The sequence below is a fragment of the Clarias gariepinus genome, chromosome 24 (assembly GCF_024256425.1).
Source record: "Clarias gariepinus isolate MV-2021 ecotype Netherlands chromosome 24, CGAR_prim_01v2, whole genome shotgun sequence".
Classification (NCBI taxonomy): domain Eukaryota; kingdom Metazoa; phylum Chordata; class Actinopteri; order Siluriformes; family Clariidae; genus Clarias; species Clarias gariepinus.
In genome coordinates this window covers 18,583,722-18,606,125 of record NC_071123.1, presented here as the reverse complement: position 1 = coordinate 18,606,125, position 22,404 = coordinate 18,583,722, and the positions used below count along the sequence as shown (strand labels likewise).

The 22,404-nt window shown below is 41.9% G+C and overlaps 1 protein-coding gene across 1 annotated transcript; it reads right to left on the bottom strand.

Annotated features, from left to right (window-relative positions):
• Window positions 1-210: 210 nt before the first annotated feature.
• si:ch211-284e13.4 (insulin receptor substrate 1-B) lies at window positions 211-19,964 on the bottom strand. The gene is made up of 3 exons (XM_053485711.1): window positions 19,600-19,964; window positions 13,256-16,480; window positions 211-271 (listed from the first exon to the last, which is right to left on the bottom strand). The coding sequence occupies exons 1-3, from the start codon at window positions 19,949-19,951 to the stop codon at window positions 264-266; spliced, it is 3,585 nt and encodes a 1,194-aa protein (XP_053341686.1). The 5' UTR covers window positions 19,952-19,964; the 3' UTR covers window positions 211-263.
• Between the last annotated feature and the right edge of the window lie 2,440 nt (window positions 19,965-22,404).

The following is a 22,404-nucleotide window of genomic DNA, read 5'->3' as shown; positions in this document are numbered from 1 at the left end:
TTAGTGTCCGTGGTTGGTTATGACCAATAGTCTTTTGGCAAATTTTGTTACGATTGTAACCGATGGAAACGAAGGAAAAAAATCTTACAGGGTGAACGTCCACACCTGCAGGACACACACACACACACACACACACACACAGACATACAATACCACACACCTGAACGCTCACTCTCTCTGTCTTGCCATACACAAGCACACACATTCTCTCACACACACACACACACACACACACATCTGTTCCTCTTCAGCAAGCAGGATGATCAGCACTCTGAGAAAGAGAAAGAAAGACAAACAGAATGAGGGTTATTGCATCAGACGGGTAGTGCAGCAAACAGCATCAACAAATCCCCCACATCCTCCTGCAACATGCTCCAGCCGTGTGGATTCTGTACGTACAGTAGGAACGTGTGATGCAATACACCTTACTATACACATCTCTGTCTGAGTGGGCGGGGCTTGTACTTATGCATTCCTTATTTAAAAAATAATAATTAACCTTGAGTCGTATCCGTATTTAAATCCATTTAAAGCGGACTGAACTGCAGTATCGCGGCTCGAACATCCTCGTGTGTTTCTCGTCGAGCTTCGCACTGCACTGAAGCGCTGACCTTACCTTTCACCTTGCACCTCATGCACTCCTGTGCATGCTGATTTATCTTCCCTGTGTACAGGTGTACGTGGATGAGATCATAAAACAAACAGACTTTGACTCAAATTTATCACTTAGACAGCTAGGACATGTCTACTAAACGCTTTTATAAGCTAGAGGCCAGGCTCGATCGGGTATAAATCAAACGTTTTTGCTTGTATAACTGAAGACTGTAGTAATATAAGGAAGATTTAGGTTGATTTATTTTCTCAAAGTGTTTTATTCCTCTTATACAGCAATAATTTAACCCTAGCCCCTGTTATAGCAGCGGTATACCAGCCTCTATCATTTGCAATTGTGCCACAAATGCACAGTTGAAAAAAGCAGCCACATCCCTGACTGACCCAGATTACAGACGGATTCACTGGAGGTTGTTAAATCTACTTGCACAAGTCTATAATCACCTCCTGACAGAAGACTTCAACACAGACACCCCAACACTCCCGCAAGTTCCAGGAGTCTCCCGCATATCAATAGCAGCTCCCTGACACACGCTAATCATATATAATCATATACAAAAAAAAGTTTTTTTTAAAGTTACCAAAAATGTATGGCTTTGTAATATGATGTTTTCTTATTTTTCTATATTTTTTCAGATAATTTTCTTATATTGTATATTTTGTATTGTACAGTTATTTTATTTTATATTTTATTTTATTTATCTTTGTTAAAAGTACCTTCTATTTTCTTTTTTATATTATTTCCTATTCATAGTCTTTCATTTTTAGGTCACGTTTAAGCCTTTACTGAATATCGTACTATGTATGACTGTGTATGTGACAAATCAAATTGAATTTTGAATTTGAAATATAAGGGTCCCCTTATTGTACTTATGGTAGCACTATCTATAGCCCATGTTCAGACAAATAAACTGTACATTCGAAACGTTCGTTTGTGCACGAACCGATCTGTCTAACCGAAAAATGCTAATGTGTTTCCTCTGGTCGCTCTGTCTGTCCGTCCGTCTGTCTGTCTGTCCGTCTGTCTGTCTGTCTCCGGGTCTCTCTCTGACTTATATGCTAAGAGCTTGTTCTTTTGATGTACAGAACATATGTGATATACAGTAAGACACCTGGCCGAAAGCTTAAAGATGATCACTTTGCTGATGTTAAACAGAGAACTTCTGACACATCACACGTGCCTGTGTGTTTGTTCCTCTCTTTCAATTGGTTCTGTCTGGTTAGCATGTTGAGGTTCAGCAGACACATCAAGCCATAATTGTTCGCCTTTTAAACCTTAACAATTTGTGCATTTAGCACTTAGAATAAATAATCTCAGGTTTGTTTACTGTTTGCAAGAGCGAAGTTTCTGTTCCACATTGGGTTTAATGCTTGTAAAAGGCATATTAAGGTAATTTTAACAGCGTCTAACGCTCATTAATATCTCATAGCTAGCATTATTAGAAATAATTGGCTAGATTTTAGTCTAATACATTGAATTAGTAGGTGTGTCCAAACTGATATATCATATCATATCATATCATATCATATCAGCGGCACAATGGCTTAGTGGTTAGCACTGTCGGCTAGGACCTCCAGGGTCCGGGTTTGATCCCCCCCCCCGGGTCTGTGTGCATGGAGTTTGCATGTTCTTTCCGTGCTCGATAGGTTTCCTTTTACAGTCCAAAGACATGGCGTCCCCAAATTGTGCATGAGTAGGTGTGTGTGCCCTGTGATAGATTGGCACCCCGCCAAGGTTATGTACCCTGTTTTATTATATTATATGATATCAAGGTGGTCTATACAGAAATTTCTCACCACCTTCTGACCAATCAGATCTGAGCATTCAGATTGTATAGTAATACATGAAATATCGAGGACACTCATGAGACAATAATGCTAGAATGTCAATCCATTAACGCCGTGTTAAGCAAGTACAGCACATCGTCTTGCTCTGAGACACCCGGACCCGCCAGATCTCCTTAAAATTCTGCTCATTTCACATCATCAGGCCAACGCAATGATTAACTAGTGTTGCTCAGTGGCCAGGACAGAGCAAAAGAAAAAAAAAGAAAAGAAAAAAAAAGCTCCTTTCTTTCCACACCACTTGGACAGCGATGCAATTTATACTCACTTAATCTCGTGAACTCCTAACGATAGGGTGAACACTCAGACTGTTGCATCACTTGGGAGCCCTAAAGCAAACGTTTGTTGTGCAATTCAGCGTCTTTCTTCAATAGAAGTCTGGTTTTAGAAACCGATGGCGATGTTCAGTGGCGCAGAAGGAAAAAGGAAATTCGGGTTTTTAGCCTTTTGTAGCTTTTTCACATATTAACAGTATTATGATAGATGAAGTCTACGATGTGCTTAATTCTATTAATTCGATGTTTGACCCAGTGCTTGGTGTTATAGCCGATAACAGAGACACTAAGACGCTATGCTAAAGCAGACACACACACACACACACACACACCCTCACGAAAAAGTAATCATGCATATTCAGACAGGCTTCTACAAAAACAACCCACGCTTCTCCACCCACGCACAGCTCACACTCACACACACACACACACACCTGGGTAATAACAATAGAAAGCTATGACACAATTCTTAATAATGTCAACGAGCCGAGGCAGAAGTGACTGTTCAGTGTTTGAGGAGTTCATTAACTTCCTCCGGTGCAATCCATCCTCTCAGTTTCGGTGCCTTTCGCCTGTGTCTTCCTCAGTCTGGTCGTCTCTACACACACATAACCGTTTATTGAACAGCTCCCCTGGGATCTCGACAGGCCTGTCTGGCACTCAGCGTCTCTCTCTCTCACACTGTTTGTGTCGCTTCCTCAGCTCCCCCGGTTTGTCTCTCTCTCTCTCCGCTCTTTTCTCACTCTCTGTCACTCCTTCTCATTTTCTTCTTCAGTATAATATATTGCTGTGACTGTGTGTGTGTGTGTGTGTGTGTGTGTGTGTGCTTGGACAAGTCTGCACATACAGACATGTCTGGCAACACAGCAGTGACCAGACGAGGTCACAGTCAGAGAGGGGAAAAAAAAACATGCAAGCCAGACACATTACAAAACACTTATAACACAGTGATACGTTGAACTCTCAAATCAATCGTCTATAACGGCAATATGATGTATTCGTTTTACGTAAGGATGCTACGGATTAAGATTCGTCTATAATTGTTTATAAATCATTTATTAATGATTTTTATCAATTAGAATTTAATTACAAGAGGCGTTCGAGTCAAACCAGGACTGAACCAGGATGAAAGTTCTAGTGAATTTTAAAGGAGAGATGCGAGAAGAGATGTGTGAACAATCATTTACCAACACCACTTGCACGTTACAGGAAGTTATTGCTAAGTTTAACATGCACAAAGTGGTGCTGCCCACTGTGAAGCGGAAATTGGAGAAGAAGATGTTTTTCTCTGACAATTAGTGATGGGTCGTTCATGAATGATTTGTTCTTTTTGAACGAGTCTTTAACGTGCCTCAGAAGAACGAGTAGTCCCAGAGAGTGATTCGTTTCTTTTTTTTTACTGGGCGTGCATGAGCAAGGCATCGCAAAACCCCTGCTGGTTATGTAAAGGAAACAGAACTGAGTAGTTAGCTTTGAGTCTTCTAGTCCAAATAGTTTGTTCTTTTGTCACGTGAATCCCATAGACACTATGCAGTGCAGTAGATTCAAAGGAACGAACGACTCGAACTAGAAGATTCAAGAGCAGAACCGCTCAGTTCTGTTTCCTGTGTAATGACTGCATAGCGTCTATGATTCAGACCAGAAGATATGAGAGGTGAGCTGCTCGTTCTGTTTATTATAATATGTCCTTAGCTGCATTGTAATATTTCCATTACTGGAACTATAGCCAAAAATTGTGTATGTAGACGTGTTGGGGGTCTGTTTATTGAAAATGTAAAATTTTATTTCATTTCTGAAGCATCACGTCTGTTCCAGTAAATATCACTAACTGCGTTATGATTGGTTTTGAGAATTCAGCCTTATCTGTGATTGGTTAGATGCTTTATCACATGTGTAATGGAGCCAATCAATGCTCTTGCCCCAGTCAGAGACCCAGAGGGTGAAAGTAAAGACAAGTGGGAGAGAGTAGTTCACTCATTACGAATGGAAGCAAAATCTCCCTCCTGGAAATAAAGGATCAACATATTTATTTCAACAACAGAGAAACGATCGAATCAAGTGTTTACATGGCCAGTACGAGTTAGAAATCATCCGCACTCTGGCTGTAGAATGTATTTTCATACTTCAATTTTTGGAAAAGGTCAAATTCAATACTCTTTGTTCATGTTTCCATCAATAAGCTTTCGTATTCCCTCATTTAAAAAAAGCTGTAGGCTAACTGTAAGCCATGAATGCACCGCTGTCTTCACTTCTTCATCAGAAGTGAATCTTCATTTTCTTATGACTGCTTTCAGGGGACCAAACAGGTGAATGTCTAATTAAGTGAGATCAGGACTATATGAAAAAACACCTCGGTGTGTCGACAGTGTGGGCAGAAGTCTGGGGACATCCATCCTCATGTGAGATCACGACGTTTAATCCAGAGTTTAGGCTTTAGCTCTTCAATAAGCGTCTTACTAGACTGTTGATTGTTGAACCTTTTTCCTGATGATGTTCCAATACTTCTGGCCCTTGAGAATCCCAGAAAACTGTGAGCATCAATTTTCCAGCTGATGGTTCGCAGTGGTTTGTAGTGATCAACCCATGTCTCTTCAGCAGTATTAATTCGTTTTAAGAAACTTTCTTCTTCCTTAGAGCATCAGTCCAAATTTTGCCCCATGTACACCCTCAGACCAGAAAAAACAAATCTCGCTTCTCTTCCTTTGTTCAAATCACAAGCGCAGCATCCATTTTTATAATGTAAAATTGCTACTAATGAACTGATGTAGCCTGTTCACACCTGCACAGCCGTGACTGGGGAGACGGTAGCCTTGAGCAGAAAGCGCTGATACAGTAAGTCAGTGCGGCCAAGAGAAATTTTAATATAACCTGAAAATTAGTGCTGAAAATTTCTGACTCCCCCTTGTATTTATCTGTTGGATAGATTATTAAAGGTTCGCACCACTCATCTCTTTCCAACTTAAAATTCATTTGGTTCAGGCCGAGCTGTTATCCTTCTTCTTATTATTATTATTATTGGAAAATGAATGTCCATGTAAACCAAGTGAGGAAGTGGTGAGAAATCACATCAGAGGAGGTTGTACTTCGAGATGTTTTCATCTGATTAATTAAAAAGAGATGTGAGGAAATGACTGTTAACGGCAAAGTAAGCGATAGCTTGTAGTAAATAGATTTCATCCCTAGCACATCGCATCCATGCACGGCGAGCCTTCTGCCCAGAAATACAGTGTGCAAGAGAACAGTAACTCACGCACAAATACACACACACACATACACACACACACTCTTAGGCACAGCGTCTGATCTGACTAAGCTCCACTGAGATAAGTTGAAAAACATCCCTCTTCATGCCTCCCCCTCCTTCCTCCTCCTGGATCCCTTGCTCTCGCTACCTACATGACAGGAAGCTCTCACAAAAGAAAAGGATGAATTAACCACTGTTTTGGAGTGGCTTTTCACATCTCGCTGTCTCCAAGTCCTTCCTTTTTTTTTTTTCTTTGCCGTCTCTCCTTCTTTACATCGTACATTTTGAGGGCCTCTGACTTGCCTTTTTTTTTTTTTTTTACTTCCAATAGCAAAGAGTGAAAAAAGATGGAGTGAGAAGAAGAAACGGAGAAGCAGAACATGAATGGAGACAATCATCTGGTGTGCTTCAGGAGTGCATGCGTGTGCTATGATTTTAAATGTGTAAAAAGGGGGTGTGTTGGACACGCAGCAGGGAGAGTAGATCTAAAACAGGATGAAGTAAGTCCGTAATTTATCTATTCACACCATCATGGGGAAAGACGACAACGCATCACTATGACCTATAGCTTCCCGGCAGGGGACGTTACTTTATTGAGCACCCCAATCACCGACTCATACACCCCCTCACACACTCAACCAATTTGTACATGTCAATCAGCCTCAAAAACATCTGTCTTTGGACTGTCGGCGAAACCAAAGCACCTGAAAGAAACCCACCAAGCTGAAGGATGACATGCAAATCAGGAGCACGCACACCAACTGGAGGCAACATTCAAACCCTCAACCCTGGAGGTGGATTATAGACTCACCACCAGGTCTGGAATCAGGTAACATCATAAAAACAGTGACATAGATGTTTAAAGTTGCCACCAATTAGATGATACGTAAAGCGTAACAAATCCCAAATTCATTTCATTTGCTGAAACATTTACACTCTTGTCATTTATGCACATACACCGGTGAGCTATATAAATTAAAGAAAGGTTTTGTGGATACATTGGGTCAGAACTCGCTCTTTTAATGATATCTTTACATTTCATACGTAGAAGGACCAGAAATCAGCCTCAGGAAAAATTCTGTCTGTATATCTGTATGTCTGTCCAGCCAATTTTGTCACATCTTCACGCAAAACTGCCTCAACAGAATTTAATGAAACTTTGCCAGTGCTTCAGTATTTGCCTGAAGTTAAATCTGTGCCATAAATGAAATCAAAATGTTGAGTAGGCGAGACAATTTGAGCAGTTTTGTGCCAGATTTCGTCACAACGGTCATCGCTTTTTCTGACGAATATAGCGCTTTTACCCTCGAGGCGGGCGTGGCTATATGGGTCACTCAACAGAGCCAATCAGCGTAATAGTTTACCATAAATACACAGAGTATGCAGAGGACACATAAACAACCCTGATGCCCAAAATCCCCACGAAACACAAGCAAAGGCGCAGCATAGCATGGGTTACTCCAAACACCAGGTATGTAACTTATAAAAACTGAATCTTTAAAGATGTCTAGACTGATCATTGTATGTTTATTCTTCCTGCTTGAGTTTAAAATCAGTTTGTCTCATATGTTACGAAACCTAATGTGCTAATAACAAGCAGTGATGTGAAGATAGTCACTATGAGATAAAACACGGGTCAATAGAGGGAGTGTATTTGGCTGACGGTGAAACAAGTACAAAATTTTATCTCTTTGTATTAATAAGTTAGACAGAGAGTAAGACAGGCAGACATGTACGTGGGCTTCAACCTAAAATAATAATATCTCTGATTACATTAAAGCTGATCAACGTATTTTAGCTTTAACCTTTAAACTATTTCTAAGAACTCTTTACCCGCCACAGTAGTACCACTACGTGTCCTAATGCTAGTTTTCCTACAGTAGGACACATCAGTGACTCTATGACAAGGCCGTGCCATTCTAAATGTCTATGCTCAGCAAATGGCCAATAACTCATAGATTTTTTGTTGTTGTTATTGTTTCGTACTTCAGTGAGTTATTTCTAGGGGTTGCACGACTAACTTTTACTAGATGACCAATAATTTAAAAGAAAACTTACCTGACTCTCTTTATCTGACATCACTATTTTCGTTTATTGTATTGGCAATAAATAAAGAGCTACAATAAATGCTAATTAAAAAATAATAATAAATGAAACAAATGTCTAACAAATTAAAAACAAAAAAAAACTACAGTCTATCATATTACACTATTTAAAGATCTACCTAATAATAAAATGCACTTTCAGACAACCTGGTGCCTACAAATCACTGACTAGGAAACGGAGACTGTACAACATACAAGCTCATGTCCATCAACAGAGCCTTCTGTATATCTCACTTACCCGAGCTCGCTAGGTTGCTTTGTCTATATCACCGTCTGGCCGATTTCTTTTAACTGGCAAACAAGTCTGGATCAAGCGTTTTCAGCTTACAAGCTCTGCTCGTGGTTTAAACTAGCTGAGTGGGATTGGAGTTGGGACTTGGCCACCCAATGTGGTACAATAGTATTCCCTATGCTAAAGCTCATGAAAAAAACAAAAGAAAATCAAACATGTCTAGCTTTCAGATTAGCTAGATTTATTTACTGGCTGCCCCACTACATACATCTACGCATTTGGCAGACGCCCTTATCCAGAGCGACTTACATTTTTTTTTTTTTATCTCATTGTACATCTGAGCAATTAACGGTTAAGGGCCTTGCTCAAGGGCCCAAGAGTGGTAACTTGGTGGTTGTGGGGTTTGAACCTGGGATCTTCTGAACTGTAGTCCAATGCCTTAACCACTGAGCTACCCCTGGGTGAGACATCCCCACTGTGCAGACTAATTGATGTACAGTACTGTAAGTCACCAACATACAAAGAGCTTGTTCGTAAGTCCAATTTCTTCGTAAGTCCAACAAACATTGTTTAGGTACTAGGATACTATCACAATTGGCTATACACAGTACTGTATATAAAACTATCCATTATCCATAGAGAATCGGCTGATGCTTGAACAATTCATGTAAAAGGAACACAGCCATCTTTTCACCTTGCTCCATTCTCTCAACTATTATCACTTTTGTCTCCATCGTTATTGCAATGGTGCTTCATAGCAGTACCAGCTCCATCTCCGCTGTTTTTACACATCCTTCCAGACATCCTGGGATGGACGCTGCATGCACATGACAATGAACACGATTGAGCATGCGTGACCGCATGCTTGTATCTTTAAAAGTTCATAACTCAAGGTTTGTATGTAGGGGACTTACTGTATTATTCCTTACCTTAGACTGTCCATGGTGTTATATGAACTTTTGTTCTAAAGAATCAATAAGCTTTTGTACAGAAGTTCAAATTCACACTCATGCTTTTATGGCCAGAAGATACTGTTAATATCTTTTACTGTTTAAATGTAAATGTAATGTCCTCACAAATGCAACATATGATGTCCCTCACAAGTGTGACCTTGTGAGGGACATGTAGACATACTGCATCTTTCTGTCATAGTGATACACAAACTATATAAAGACTTCAGAAAGGGAATAAAAATATGTGTGTGTGTTTGTAGTGTGTATGTGTGGAAAAAATGGGTCAGTAGACAGATAAGTCAACAATCCAATCACATCCAATTTAAACACAGACACGCATATGGATTATGAACAGCGTACGAATATAGCACATACATAAACAACAAGACGTCCGTATTGCAATCCGGGTAAAATGCCGGTAACTGCACAGCAGCAAAAAAGAAAATGAAATAAACAGGCAATCTCACAGGCATGACAAAGAAAATCAAAGTCCCTTTGACATATGATGAAACAAAAAAGTGCAACAATATGCCTCAAGCTTTTTCAGGCGTGCAAGTCCCTGATTCTAGAGGCTTTCACATCAGAGCTCGCAGACAGACTATGAGGCCAAGCGCTCAGAATGTTATGTGCTGAAGGTCATGGTCGGGTCTGACTTTGACGACACCGACACGAAGACAAAGAGAAAAATATATATATTGTTTCTAAAGCATATTCTGGAAATGTTACACTATCTTACAGGACTCGAGCAGTCTTAACACTGTTGAAATGCAACAATAGGAATTTCTGCATGTCATGACCTAACGATTTATCTTTGTTTTTCTGTAATCGTGCACCAGGAATGTGTCCTCCATGAATACTGTTCCCTATATCATTAAAGTAACGTGCAGATTTGGACATGAGTATTCATCGTGATGTCTGGAGCATCCGTATTCAATGTTAATTTATCATTTATGGAAGGAGTCTCCACTGTGAGCAGTCAAAGGAAAATAACACCAAGTGCACAACCGCCTTCTGCATAAAAACTTCCCACGGTACATAAAGACCAATCAATTGATCAACACTGAATTGCACAGCGCATTTACTTCAAAACTGCTCTAAGCAATCATCATATGGGAAGCCACGAGACATAATAATGGTAAACCACTAATGGTAGCTTGGACACGTTTCAATGGGTTTAGACCGATATTTCACAACTCCACATTACAGATGAGTGCTTTCTGTAAAGATAAAAAAAAATACTGATGATATTTATGAGCTTCATTGGTTGCAGCCAGAAGAGGTCCTTGACTACCCCTGTTACTGCCAAGCTATTCGCTCTTCCACAGGAAATATTCTGTTTTATCAGTATCACTAAGGTCCTTGGTTTGCGGAAAGACAAGAAAAACGTCCTTCTATTGTGGCTAAACATTCACGTAAAAGTGATAAACTGAGAAATATTCACAGATGAAAAAGTGACGAAAGAGACCATAAAAGAACAGCACCCAACAATATATATAGTGGGATTAGTGGAATCAGTGGGACTGCATAGATTTTTTTTTTTTTTACAGTTTAAGAGCAATCAAAGCGATAGGACGAAGAAAGAAAAAAAGTTAAAGACCTTGGACCCGATCGACCTGATCTTCTAATTAAGCAGCAGTCAAGTGATCACGGCCGAGCTTACACTCTGTGCTTCTCCAGCACTTCTAATGCAAGCCGAGCTGCTGACTGGATGCGATGTGAGTCATGCCTTTATTTTATACTAGTAGTAATGATGCTTAATCACCTGATAAATGGCTTTTAACAGGCGATTATGTCAAGTATAATTTGAATTTTGTTTGCGCCCCCCCAAAAAAACTTTTGCACCAGCCGCCACTGATACCAAGTATGCAAAATGAAACTCATTAGTGATCACGTTTAATGGACTGGAGTGATCTTTGGACCACTGATGGTCTGGCTTGATTATGGCTTCTCGGGCTCCAAGCAAGCCGGCTGTCTAGACGGTTCTGAATCGAGCCAGCCGCCCACTTATGAGCCTGTGTCTTCTTTTTTCTCACAGAGCGATCATGACTTCAGGTCAAAACAAACGAAGGATCTGCTTTCAGGTTACTGTTTTCTGTATACACACGATCTTAAATAACGTGCGTACTAAATTCGGGTCAGCCATGACTCGATCATCTTTAATACCCACACCACAGGGTAATCATTTAAGACCTGTGCAAAATTGGGACACATTTTGGGCCCGGCATTACCAGCTCTATCCCACTCCTTTCTTTGCCATCCTACCCATGCCTCTTTTACCTCATCTCACCTTGGCTCTTGGCGTTCATTGCACTTTTGCGATGCCTCATTCACAACAACACCTTACACTTTGCACTTTCTCCTTCTCTACACTTCATGTCCCTGCTTGTCCTTCTGCATTCAGACTGTAGAAGAAAAATTCTACATGTTTTTTTTTCTCTCAGTATTGTCTTTCAATACATACAGTATATTCCCACCCCTCATAATATCAGATATTGCATTTGTTCCATATTTTCACAGCTTTTTACAGAGGACCACAGCCTTTCTCTGTGAGACTAGGGACGCACGTACAGACCTGAAGAGCACTGATTAAGAGCACTACTCAGTGCTCTTAACCCCTGATTAAGAGCACTACTTAGTGTGTATAACAAAGGATTGTACACCCTAAATAGAGGACTAGATTTGCATTCAATGCTATTAGGGATTCCATCCTGGAAACCCGGACAGTAGCTGGTATTCTAAAGTAGAGTAAGTGGAAATTGGTAAATAGACCTCCAAATCATAATCGGTTGATAATAATCCAGTATTAGCTCTATTTAACTGTCATATATAAAGCTGTAACTTTCAGGGTAACATCACCGCCTTTATGCCAGAGGTCATAGTCAGAGGTTGTAGTTTTTTGGTAATAAGCAGCATATTTATTACTAACTTCAAGACAAAATAAGAAAATAATTGTTAAATAAATTAATGTAAGTTTTGGTTTAAAAAGTTTAATTATAAAATTATGGACATGCTGCTATAAGAAGAAAGAAACTAAGCAGATGAGAAGCAGGACCCAGTCTGTTGATGGCTCTTATGGCCAGTGCTAACTGTGATTGCTGTATTCACACCTATTTAAATGCCAAGAAGCTAAACATATCAAGATTCAAATCAAGTGGACTTAATACTGCATCTCACCACCCAGAGAGAGCCAGAGAGCCAGAGAGAGGAAGAGAGAGAGAGCGAGAGTAAGGCACTAAAACGACTAAGTAATAATCAGGGCCGTTTTCAGCTGGAGTGAGCTTAAACGGTCGTAATTATCCACAATCACCATGTGCATTAAACATATGCATTCAGCTATATGGCTGCACAATGCAATCCCTCAGCAGCACCTGAAATATCTAGCCTAAACACGCTATGGCTGCACAATTTCAGCTTCACAGCTTCAGATATGTTTGCATTCTCACAAGCATTATATTCCACACAAACTCACACATGCTTTTACACTTTCTTAATTGTCTCTAATGACAGAGTATGTGTTAAATGACATAGTATATGGCTATACTAAGGAAACCATTACAGACACACGCCCATGCTTACTACTTTCACCCAGCACTCCCTCATAAGATTTAACACTCTCTCAAACGCACACACTCTTTAGCTGGCGCTACTATAGGAGCCATCATGTTTGCGCTTTTCCTAAACCACCTCTCCAGATAATAATAAACTGAAACACACAACATATAAGCACAAAAATATTTAAGTTGTAAACAGCATGTAATTAAAATACAAATGTCTATATTTAAAAGTCAATAACACATTTTTTTCATTAGCATATACCATAAAATTGAAATGTAAAATCCATATCCTTTGGTTTTTACAACTTAACATTCTAGGTCATTATATGAGAATTCAGTCATCACTGGAATCACTCCCGTTGGATAATCATCTTTAAATTTAAATAATAATCAACAACTGTGTGATGCGGTGTTTAGTTACAATTAAATACAAACCTTTGCTGTCTTTCCTGGTATGCTGGTGGACTCTTAGTTCCTCTGACTTAAAAAAGTCAATGCTGGCATATGTGTTTATGCTGGAGTTGCTGCTGCCCCCAGCTGCTGTTCCACCTAATCCCAGTGTTAACGTTTCACCCAAGACGGTGAAATGTGGCCCAGAAGATCCATCCAGGCTCATTTGAGGGTTGTCCTTACCAGCCAAGTCAAGGTCAATGTAGTTTAGACCATGCTCCAGTGACAAAGATGAAGCCTGGGCTGCAGTTAGAGCTGTCAGCCCAGGAGCAGCGCATGGTGCAGCAGATGGCTGTCCAGTAGCCCAGAGGGAACCCTCTAGCCCATGGCATCGAGTTGTAGTGGTTTGGGAAGCTTCCGTAAAAATGGAAGAGGAGGAAGAGGGGGAAAGAGGGATTCCTGGAGGCGCCTTGAAGGTATCTGAGCGATGCCTCCGTCTTGCTGTTGATTCCACTCTGACCAGTCTGGCACCTTGGTCTAACTTAGGGAATGCCTTGGGTGAGTGGAAATCCATGCTTTGTTCCTGCTCAAGAGAGGAACACTCAGCTGTTTGCTCTGGTTTGGGACCATGTAAAGGGCTTTCTGCTCTAGCCAGACCAAATGCCATTTCTGTGTAGTCTGTAAAAGGGGCACTACTTATGTCCCCAGAGGGCAAGGTGGGCATACCACTATTTCTATTTCCCTTTTCGGCTTCCTGTGCTACTTGTGGAGCTCTTGAGGGAACCTCTCTAGCTCTTGGCGCTATTGCTGGAGTGGGATTAAAAGAAGAGAGTGATGTGCAGGACAGGGGAGATGAAGAATGGCCCAAATCCATGTTGACATACTCCGAGGATACAGAGATTGAAGTGGAGAGGGGTGCTGAAAAACTGCGGGGCAAATTGGTACCACCACTAACTTGGCATGAAGACTGTTGGTATGAGGCTCTTGATTGACCTTGAACTACAGAGCTCCCCTGATTTTCACTTGTTACTCCTCTGTTGCACATCCTCTGATCACCCTGATAAACAATGCTGACATATTCACCAGAGCTTTGGGATACTAATGGCTGTACAGTCTCTTTGACTCTAGGTAGGGTGTTGGCTTTGGACATGTCCACAAAGAGACTAAAGGGCCTTCCTTTTCTTTGCTGTGGATAACCCTGTTTCTGGACACATGGCCCTCGTCTCTGCTGGTGTAAATAATGGGCTGAATCTTTGGGGTGAACACCCCCTACCCTGTGTCCTGTGCTGGACCTCCCAATTCCCCCAGCAGGGAGGGATAAAGGTTTGTCCTCTAAGCTTTCAGTGCTTGCTGAACTGGAAGAGAATGAAGAGGAGGACAGGGAAAGGTTTCCGCCTCCATTGGGGCCAGCAGAAGAGTCAGCTCTATTGGTATAACCACCACGTCCAGTCCTCCTTCCAGGAACACCTTCACCCCTAGAAACCACCTCTGACCGCCTTCCATCTCCCAAATTATCCTCAAAGCGTGTAGAAAGGGTGGTATGTTTGTAAGACCGTGGCAAGGAAAAGTAGGAGTACACTGTTTTGGGCTGTAAAGGATGTTGTTCTGGGTGTGAAGGGGGTGTGCTGCAGGCTGACCTGGCACTAATGGGTGACATGTTCATGTAGTCACTACCTGCTCGACTCTCCATGCTACTCCTGCTACCCCACAAGCACCCACTCATGCCGTGTAGATCTGGGGAACAGCTGCTGTGTGGAGACATCATCATGTAGCCCTCGGAGACAGGAAGCCGGATGTTTTGTGGGGGTGAAACACTGCTGTTAGGGGTCATAGTCATGTACTCGTCCCCTCCTTTTGGTTCTGTTTCAGACACTGAAAGAGACAAACTTGCAGGAGCTGTAACACCTGGCAGCATAGACATGTAGCCACTGTCAATCAAGGTGTTTTCCAGACCCTCTTTTGTATTTACACCTTTATTGGCTGAGGTCTCCACCTGTCCACTTGGAGTTACTAAGCTTCCTGAGCCCCGACGAGAGGTGAATGATTCTCTGCTGGTGCTGCGAGACATCACTGCATATTCTTCATCCTCTTCATCTTCTTCTTCCCTGCAGTGAGGCACTATGCGCTCCTGAGCAGTGGAAGGTGGAAGAGAAGTACGCTTGCTAAGTAACCTGCGCTCAGCTTCATACTCTCTACTGGAGGAGCGTCGAAGGATTCTGCGACCATGCACTCTCTTATGAGTACTGTCTCTGTGCCCGACTAATATGCAGCTAGTAGAGCCATCTACTAATGCAGTAGAGAGACCTCCAGACAGAAGAGAGTGCTCACCAGGGCTAGATCCATACTCGTCAGAGGAGCCATAGTCACTAGGGGAACCTGACATGGACACTCTCTGTGGGATTCGAGCATAGGTGCAGATGGGCACTGTCCCTAATGGAGCTCCGGTCAGTCCACACTCTGACCCATGGCCAGAGCTTGAGGAGAGACTAGGGGCTGGGGAAGGTGCTGGATTCTTCGGGGTGTATGGTGCCAAACTAAGTGTGATCTTGGCCGGGGTAGGTGCTCTCGTGGGTTTAGGTCGTAGGGTAGGGGTGGTGGAGCAAGACGAGCCGTTGAGGCTTGGACTGGTGCTAAGAGCAGTCATTCTGCCACTGCTATCCTCTGTCCTTGCACCAATACTGGCTGTGCGTGACCTGGAGAAGCCGTGTCGAGACGTTGGAGATGTGTTGGTGCTGTGAGGCACACCGGGAGTCTCAGTCCTAGCCCGTCTGGAGAAGCCTACCTGGGAAGGTGGCAGATTTGGATGGTGGCGTCGTGATGGCACACTAATAGGATTAGAGGCTGTGCCGCCTCCACAGGAAGTCCCCACTGCCTGGGTTTTGCTCCGTTGACGGAATTCTTCACTCAAGGCTTTCATAGCCTCAAGAAGAGTCTCATGCATGTTTTGTGCAACTACAGAATCCTCCACCTGCATCCAAAACTCTCCAGGTCCTGTCACGGCTGAACGGCCGACTTCAATGAAGAAAAAGTTCTCAGAATGGCCACAGCGCCGTACGTTCATCAGTTGCAGCACTACAGAAGGTACATCCGAATTCAGCTTAACAAAGTTTACTGTATTATCAGTAAGACAAAGTCTGTAGATGCCAATCAGGTTTCTTGCTTGCCCTAGGCCTTTGGGCCATAGCTTAACTTGCCATACTTCCTTAAATGTAGGGCCAGGGGATAGCGCTCCGCAATCTCCCCCACTGCCATAGTCATCTGGGGTCTTACCTAGAATGACAAGAAATACAAAAAAACAACTAAAATTACATAACAGCAGACAAATACCAAGTTTTAGGAAATTAATTTTGGAATTACTACACATTTTGAATATGAAGTCATCAGTATTTCATATTGTGTGTCAGAGAACACTAAGCTCATGTTTATGTGCACGTTCTTGCTGTGTTTGTTTTATTTCCCATAGGGTTCTTCATTTTCCTTCCACCTCCCAAAACAATGGCTACCCTAAAATGCTCAGTAGGTTCAAATAACTGTATGAATGTATGTGTGTGTGAATGTGTGTATTTGCGTGCCCTGTGATAAATTAGCATCCCATTTGGGTTACATTTCTGGCTTGTTTTTCCAAGGTAAGGTGTTTTACGGTGGCGTAGTGGTTAGCCCTGTCGCCTTGCACCTTCAGGGTGCGGGTTTCCAGTCCAAAGACATGCAGATTAGGCTAATTGGCGTTCCCAAATTGCCCGGTGTATTTGTGTGCCCTGCAAAGGATTTGCACCCCACCTCATGCCCTAAGTCTCCTGGGATAGCTTTAGGCCCCTGTATACAGGATAAAGCAGTATAGATGATAAATGAGTCTACAGTGCTCATATAGTGTGTCAGAAAACACTGAAATCATGTTTTTGTGCATGTTCTTGCTATGTTTGTTTTATTTCCCTTAGGTTTCTCCAGTTTCCTCCTACCTCTCAAAAACATTGGCTATTCTAAAATGCTCAGTAGGTGCAAACGACTGTGTAAATGTGTGTGTGTGTGTGTGTGTGTGCACGTATGCCTGCATGGTGCCCTGTGATGGACTAGCATCCCATTTGATGTGCATTTCCGGCTAGTTTTTCCAAAGAAAGGATCGATATCCACAATGATCCTGATTAGGATAAAACCGTTATTGATGAATGAATGAATGAATGAATAAATGACCTGGAATAGGTCTGGAATGTATTTTTCTGACCCCTTCATGGAAAAGGCATATAAACAAATTAACTAAATGGAAATAAAGAGTGGTGGCACGGTGGCTTAGTGTTTAGCACTGTCGCCTTGCACCTCCAGGGTCAATGGATTGGCAGCCCATCCAAAGGTGTACTCTGCCTCGTGCCCTAAGCAGTCTCCTAGAATAGGCTGCAGGCCCCCCATGACCCTGTATACAGGATAACCAGTAAAGAGAGTGAGTAAGTAAATAAATAGTTGTATAATGATGCATAAGAAACACTGAAATCAGTATCATTTTTATGCATTCAGCCAAAACACAGTATTGGTGCTGATTTTAATTTTTTTTTTATGTTACACATATAATACAGAAAATGTGTGTGTCAAAGAAGCTACTTCTGAAGTTTATGCAACATGGAAGTAACCAATCTTTCCCAAAAATTTTAAGTTGCTACTTTCAGCCATTTTGGAGAGATTATTTTATATGTGCCCCAAAAAAGCCATTTTTCAGCATTATATTATCTCGCTTCAAACAATAATAATTTAAAATACTAATTATATTTATATTTCTTTATGAGTGTTGATACTAAAATTAGTATAAGCTTCCAGAAGCGTATCTCACTAACTCACTTACTCATTATCTATACCAGGTCGTGGGGGCCCTGGAGCCTATCCTGGGAGACTTAGGGCACGAGCCAGGGTACACCCTGCAGGGCACACAAACATACACAGACTCACACTGTGGGCAATATGGGAGGGCCGAATTGCCTAATCTGTATGTCTTTGGACTGTGGTGGGAAACCAACGTTCCTGGAGGAAACCCACCAATACACGGGGAGAACATGCAAACTCCATGCACACAGAGGTGGAAATCGAACCCAGACCCTGGAGGTGCAAGGCGACAGTGCTAACTACTAAACCACCTTGCCGCCCTAGAAGCACAAATTAAAGCATTTGGTAATTGAAGCAAAAAAAACTGTAGTGTCTGTAACCATGTCACATTCATGCTGCAATATCTTAACAATTTAGCATGTTAAAATAATATATTTTTTTAGAGTGAGATATGTCTTTTTATGTGAAATCTAAATTGGCCAAGTTTCTGAATGACAATTGAGATCATTGAAAGATTTGAATAAAAAAAAAAAAGTTACACCACATAAAGGAGCATGACATTGGATTTGGCAAACGTGTTTCAATCTGATAAAAATATAAAGGTGTATGCATATTTACAAAAAACGAAGCATTGGAAGAATTATAAAAATGATGATATGTGATCCTATTATAAAACTCACTTCTCCACCTGGGTGAGACACTTTGGAGCACCAAATACCATGTTTTGGGCCGATGGTCTATTTACCCTGGTTTTTTACCGTGCATTCGGTTGTACTACTACTACTACTACTACACATTGGTTGTAAATATGATGCGCTGGAAATAAAAACACACAGCCGGTGCTTGGTAAACGTGCTTGTAGAGGAGCGGGCTACAGTACGAGTCGGCAATGGAGAGAAGGGCGTTTGCATACAGTACGAGGTTTCTAACGGGCCAAATCCAGCATACAGTACAAGGACACGGTGAAGCAAATCTCTTAATCACGTCCCACCGATCCGGTGCCCTCGTTCAACCCGGCGCTGCGCTGCGCTCACGCAAAGATGGGGTGGGAGACCACGGCAAACCAAAACACCAGAGACGTGCAAAGGAAACCCCGTTTCCTAATGCAAACACGTCGTTCCTGCGGACGCGCAGAGCTGTGCCACGGAAATGTAGGTTACGCGCACCAAAAAACGTGCTGAAAAACCAAAAAATCAGACGACTGTGTGCGCTGCAGCACAATGCGACACCATCTCTCACACACACACTCGCACACACACACCGTAGTGATTCCCGACTGCACCAAGACACTACACATATTAAAATAATAATAATAATAATAATAAAAAAATAATGATACAATACATTATACACTGTGCGCTTGGCATGAGTGCGCGCCGCGCGTGTCAGTGTTGGTGTATATTCCATGAAAACACGATCAGGGTGGGAACGGGTCTGACTGACATGATGCTGATGCGGAATGAAGGAGCAGGGATGATGTGCGTTAGAATAACCCATGGGCGGATCTATGGCGAATTTTACACAGGGTGCGTTTGTTTATGTACGTCGTTTTACATATGTGCATATTTGTATCCCTCGCTTACTTCTGCACTGCAGGTCCAGCATGGCCTGGTACCACTCGTTCTGCAGCTCCTCGGTGTCCGCGGCCACGGCGAAGCTCTCCCCGCGGGTGTGCAGGACGATCATGTGCTTGTTTTTGGAGTCGGCGCGCTTGTTGATGTTAAAGCACGAATCCAGCTCGACGACCTTCTTGGGCACCGGGGACTTGCTCCGGAATTTCTTCTCGCTCTCGTAGTACTCCAGACGGGCAGGGCCGCTCTCGGAAGGCGCGCGCAGCACGAAGAAGCGCCGGTGCGCGGATTTCGGCTTGCGCAGGTAACCGCTCTTGCGGACGTCCTCGTAGCATCGCGGCTCCGTCGCCGCTTGGGTCTCCATTGCTGAACGTTTGTCTCACCAAAAAGGGAAAATAAGAGAGAGAGAAAAAAAAAAAGGATCCCTACTCTGCACGGTCGCTCATCGTTATGCTCTCTGTGGTCCTCCTCCTCCGCCTCCTCCTCCTCTTCATTCTGTCTCTCCCATCGCGCCCTCGAAAGAACAGAGCAGGTGTGTTTCCCCGTCAGGTCTCGGTGTGCACCCAAACACGGACCCAAAACCGACGAGCGCGCACATGCGGCACGCGCGACGTCTGCACTGAAGGCCGTGCCGCGCCAAAGCGCACCACAACTGTTTACTGTACGCTGTGTTGCCAGATTGTCGGATTTTCTGCTCTCCGTATTGTTCCTTATTCCATCTAGGAACCTCCGTAGTCCAACTAGGAACTGTGGAAGCCAATTTGTATTCATTCAGGTGATTTAGGAACGCCAGCTAGTTCTAATCTGCATGTCTTTGGACTGTTGGAGGAAACCGGTGTACCCGGAGGGAACCCACCAAAGCACACGCAAACTCCATGCACACAGACCCTGAGATGGGGAATCGAATACAGATCCTGAAGGTGCAATTCGACAGTGCTAACCACTGAGCCACATTTCATTATATTGAGCACTCATAATAAAAAAAAAACACAATATATGAACATCCATCTATTCATCCATCTAGGTGTCCTCTATAGTCCAACTAGGGGTCATGGAGGACTCTGGTGATTAACATTGTATTTATTCCCATTTTTTAAAACATGCACACACATTCACACACTACAGGCAAATTGGGAACATATATTAACATGCACAGTAGCCTATATCCATATACTGCAACAGAAGAAATCACCATAAGTGAAGTGGACATCAAGTTTTAAAATTTATTATTTAATTCATAGCAAAGTAATAAATAGGATAAAATAGCTCATTCTATATACCAGAACATAAATTAATTCCACCCAGTCCCAAAAGTTTAGTCGTATTTTCATTTTGCTTTCATTTTTTTAGGACTTTTTTTTCTACATTTATTCTATGGACCATGGAGGTCAATGATGACCAGTGTATTTATTCCCATTTTACTGTCCACATTCACACCCTATGGGAAATTTGGTAAAGTAATTTAGCCTAGTCTACATGTTTTTGGACTGTGGGATAAAACCAAAGTACCCAGCGGAAAACAAGAACCCAAGGTGGGAATTGAACCCTGAAGGTGCAAAACAGAACAAATTACCATAGTTGAAGCAGACATCAGCCCTATTTACTTCTTAATATTTCAATTACCTAGGATTATAGCTGAATGGCTATAATAGGCAAACAAGAGCTCATAGCTCTTGAATGTTCAGAATTTCTATTTAGCTTTTACCAATTTTCCATTTGAGGAAACCCACCAAGCACATGCAAACTCCATGCCTATAGACTCTGAGGCGGGACTCAAACACGGACCCTTAAGGTGCAAGGCGACAGTGCTAACCACTAAGCCGCAGTGTCATCTTTAATCGTATTGAGCTCTCAAAATAAACCCACAGTGCATATATGCACATGAACTGTAGCCTATATTCTTATACGTAAAACATATTTAATTATAACAGGTGGAGTACACGTCAAGCCATATATTTTTTTACTTCTTAATAATTTATTTACTTAGGAGTAAACAGGAAATAAATAATAAATAGGATAGCCTGGGTCATTCATTATACCAGTAAATAAACACATTTATTCCACCCAGTCACGCAAGTTTATTAATGTATTTTTATTTTATTTAGATTTTTAGGGGAAACTAATTGTCTACACACAGAAGCACTTTTTAGTCCAACCAAATGGAGGGCTTTTGAGGGAACAATCTGGCAACCTCGAGTCTATAGTAGGCTAATGATAATAATAATATGGTCTTCTCTGTTTTAATCCATTTCTTCCTCTGTACTTTGGTGCATCTCTCAGCCTATTATATATGTTATATGTCTATATTATAGACTGATATGCAACCTATTTTTCAGAAGAAAAAAAACAGTACATTTTGCAGTATTTTTGTAGATTTTTATTATTAAATGCGGGATCACCCCGTCCGTGCTCACTGCCAAGTCTGCGCGTTTCTTTCTCAGACAGGGTTGCCAGATTGTGTTGCATAAATCCCAATAAACCGGTGTTAAATAAACTAGCATTTAAAAACATTTTTAAAACATACAAAAAAAATGAAAGCAACATTTTTACAAATCTCATATAATTATTACTGATATTATTGTCTATTCTTTGGTTTACACCAACCCACCGTGAATGTCATTTCACATACTTTAATTAGGGAAAAACGCACGATCTGGCAACACAAGACTAGTCACTGCTCTGAGCAGCTGCGACATCTGCTGGTTGACCTTTTGTTAAAATTTGCCTTGATTTAAACCAATGACAGACAGCAACGTGCTTTCAATTATTCAAAATCACAATGTTTAAACCATATTAAAATATGACACAATACTGCTA

Coding starts and splice junctions, on each gene's coding strand:
- si:ch211-284e13.4 (XM_053485711.1), bottom strand. CDS start 19,951: ATGGAGACCCAAGCGGCGACGGAGCCGCGATGCTACGAGGACGTCCGC. Junction 16,481..19,599: donor GCTGGACCTGCAGTGCAGAA/GTAAGCGAGGGA, acceptor TTGTCATTCTAG/GTAAGACCCCAGATGACTAT.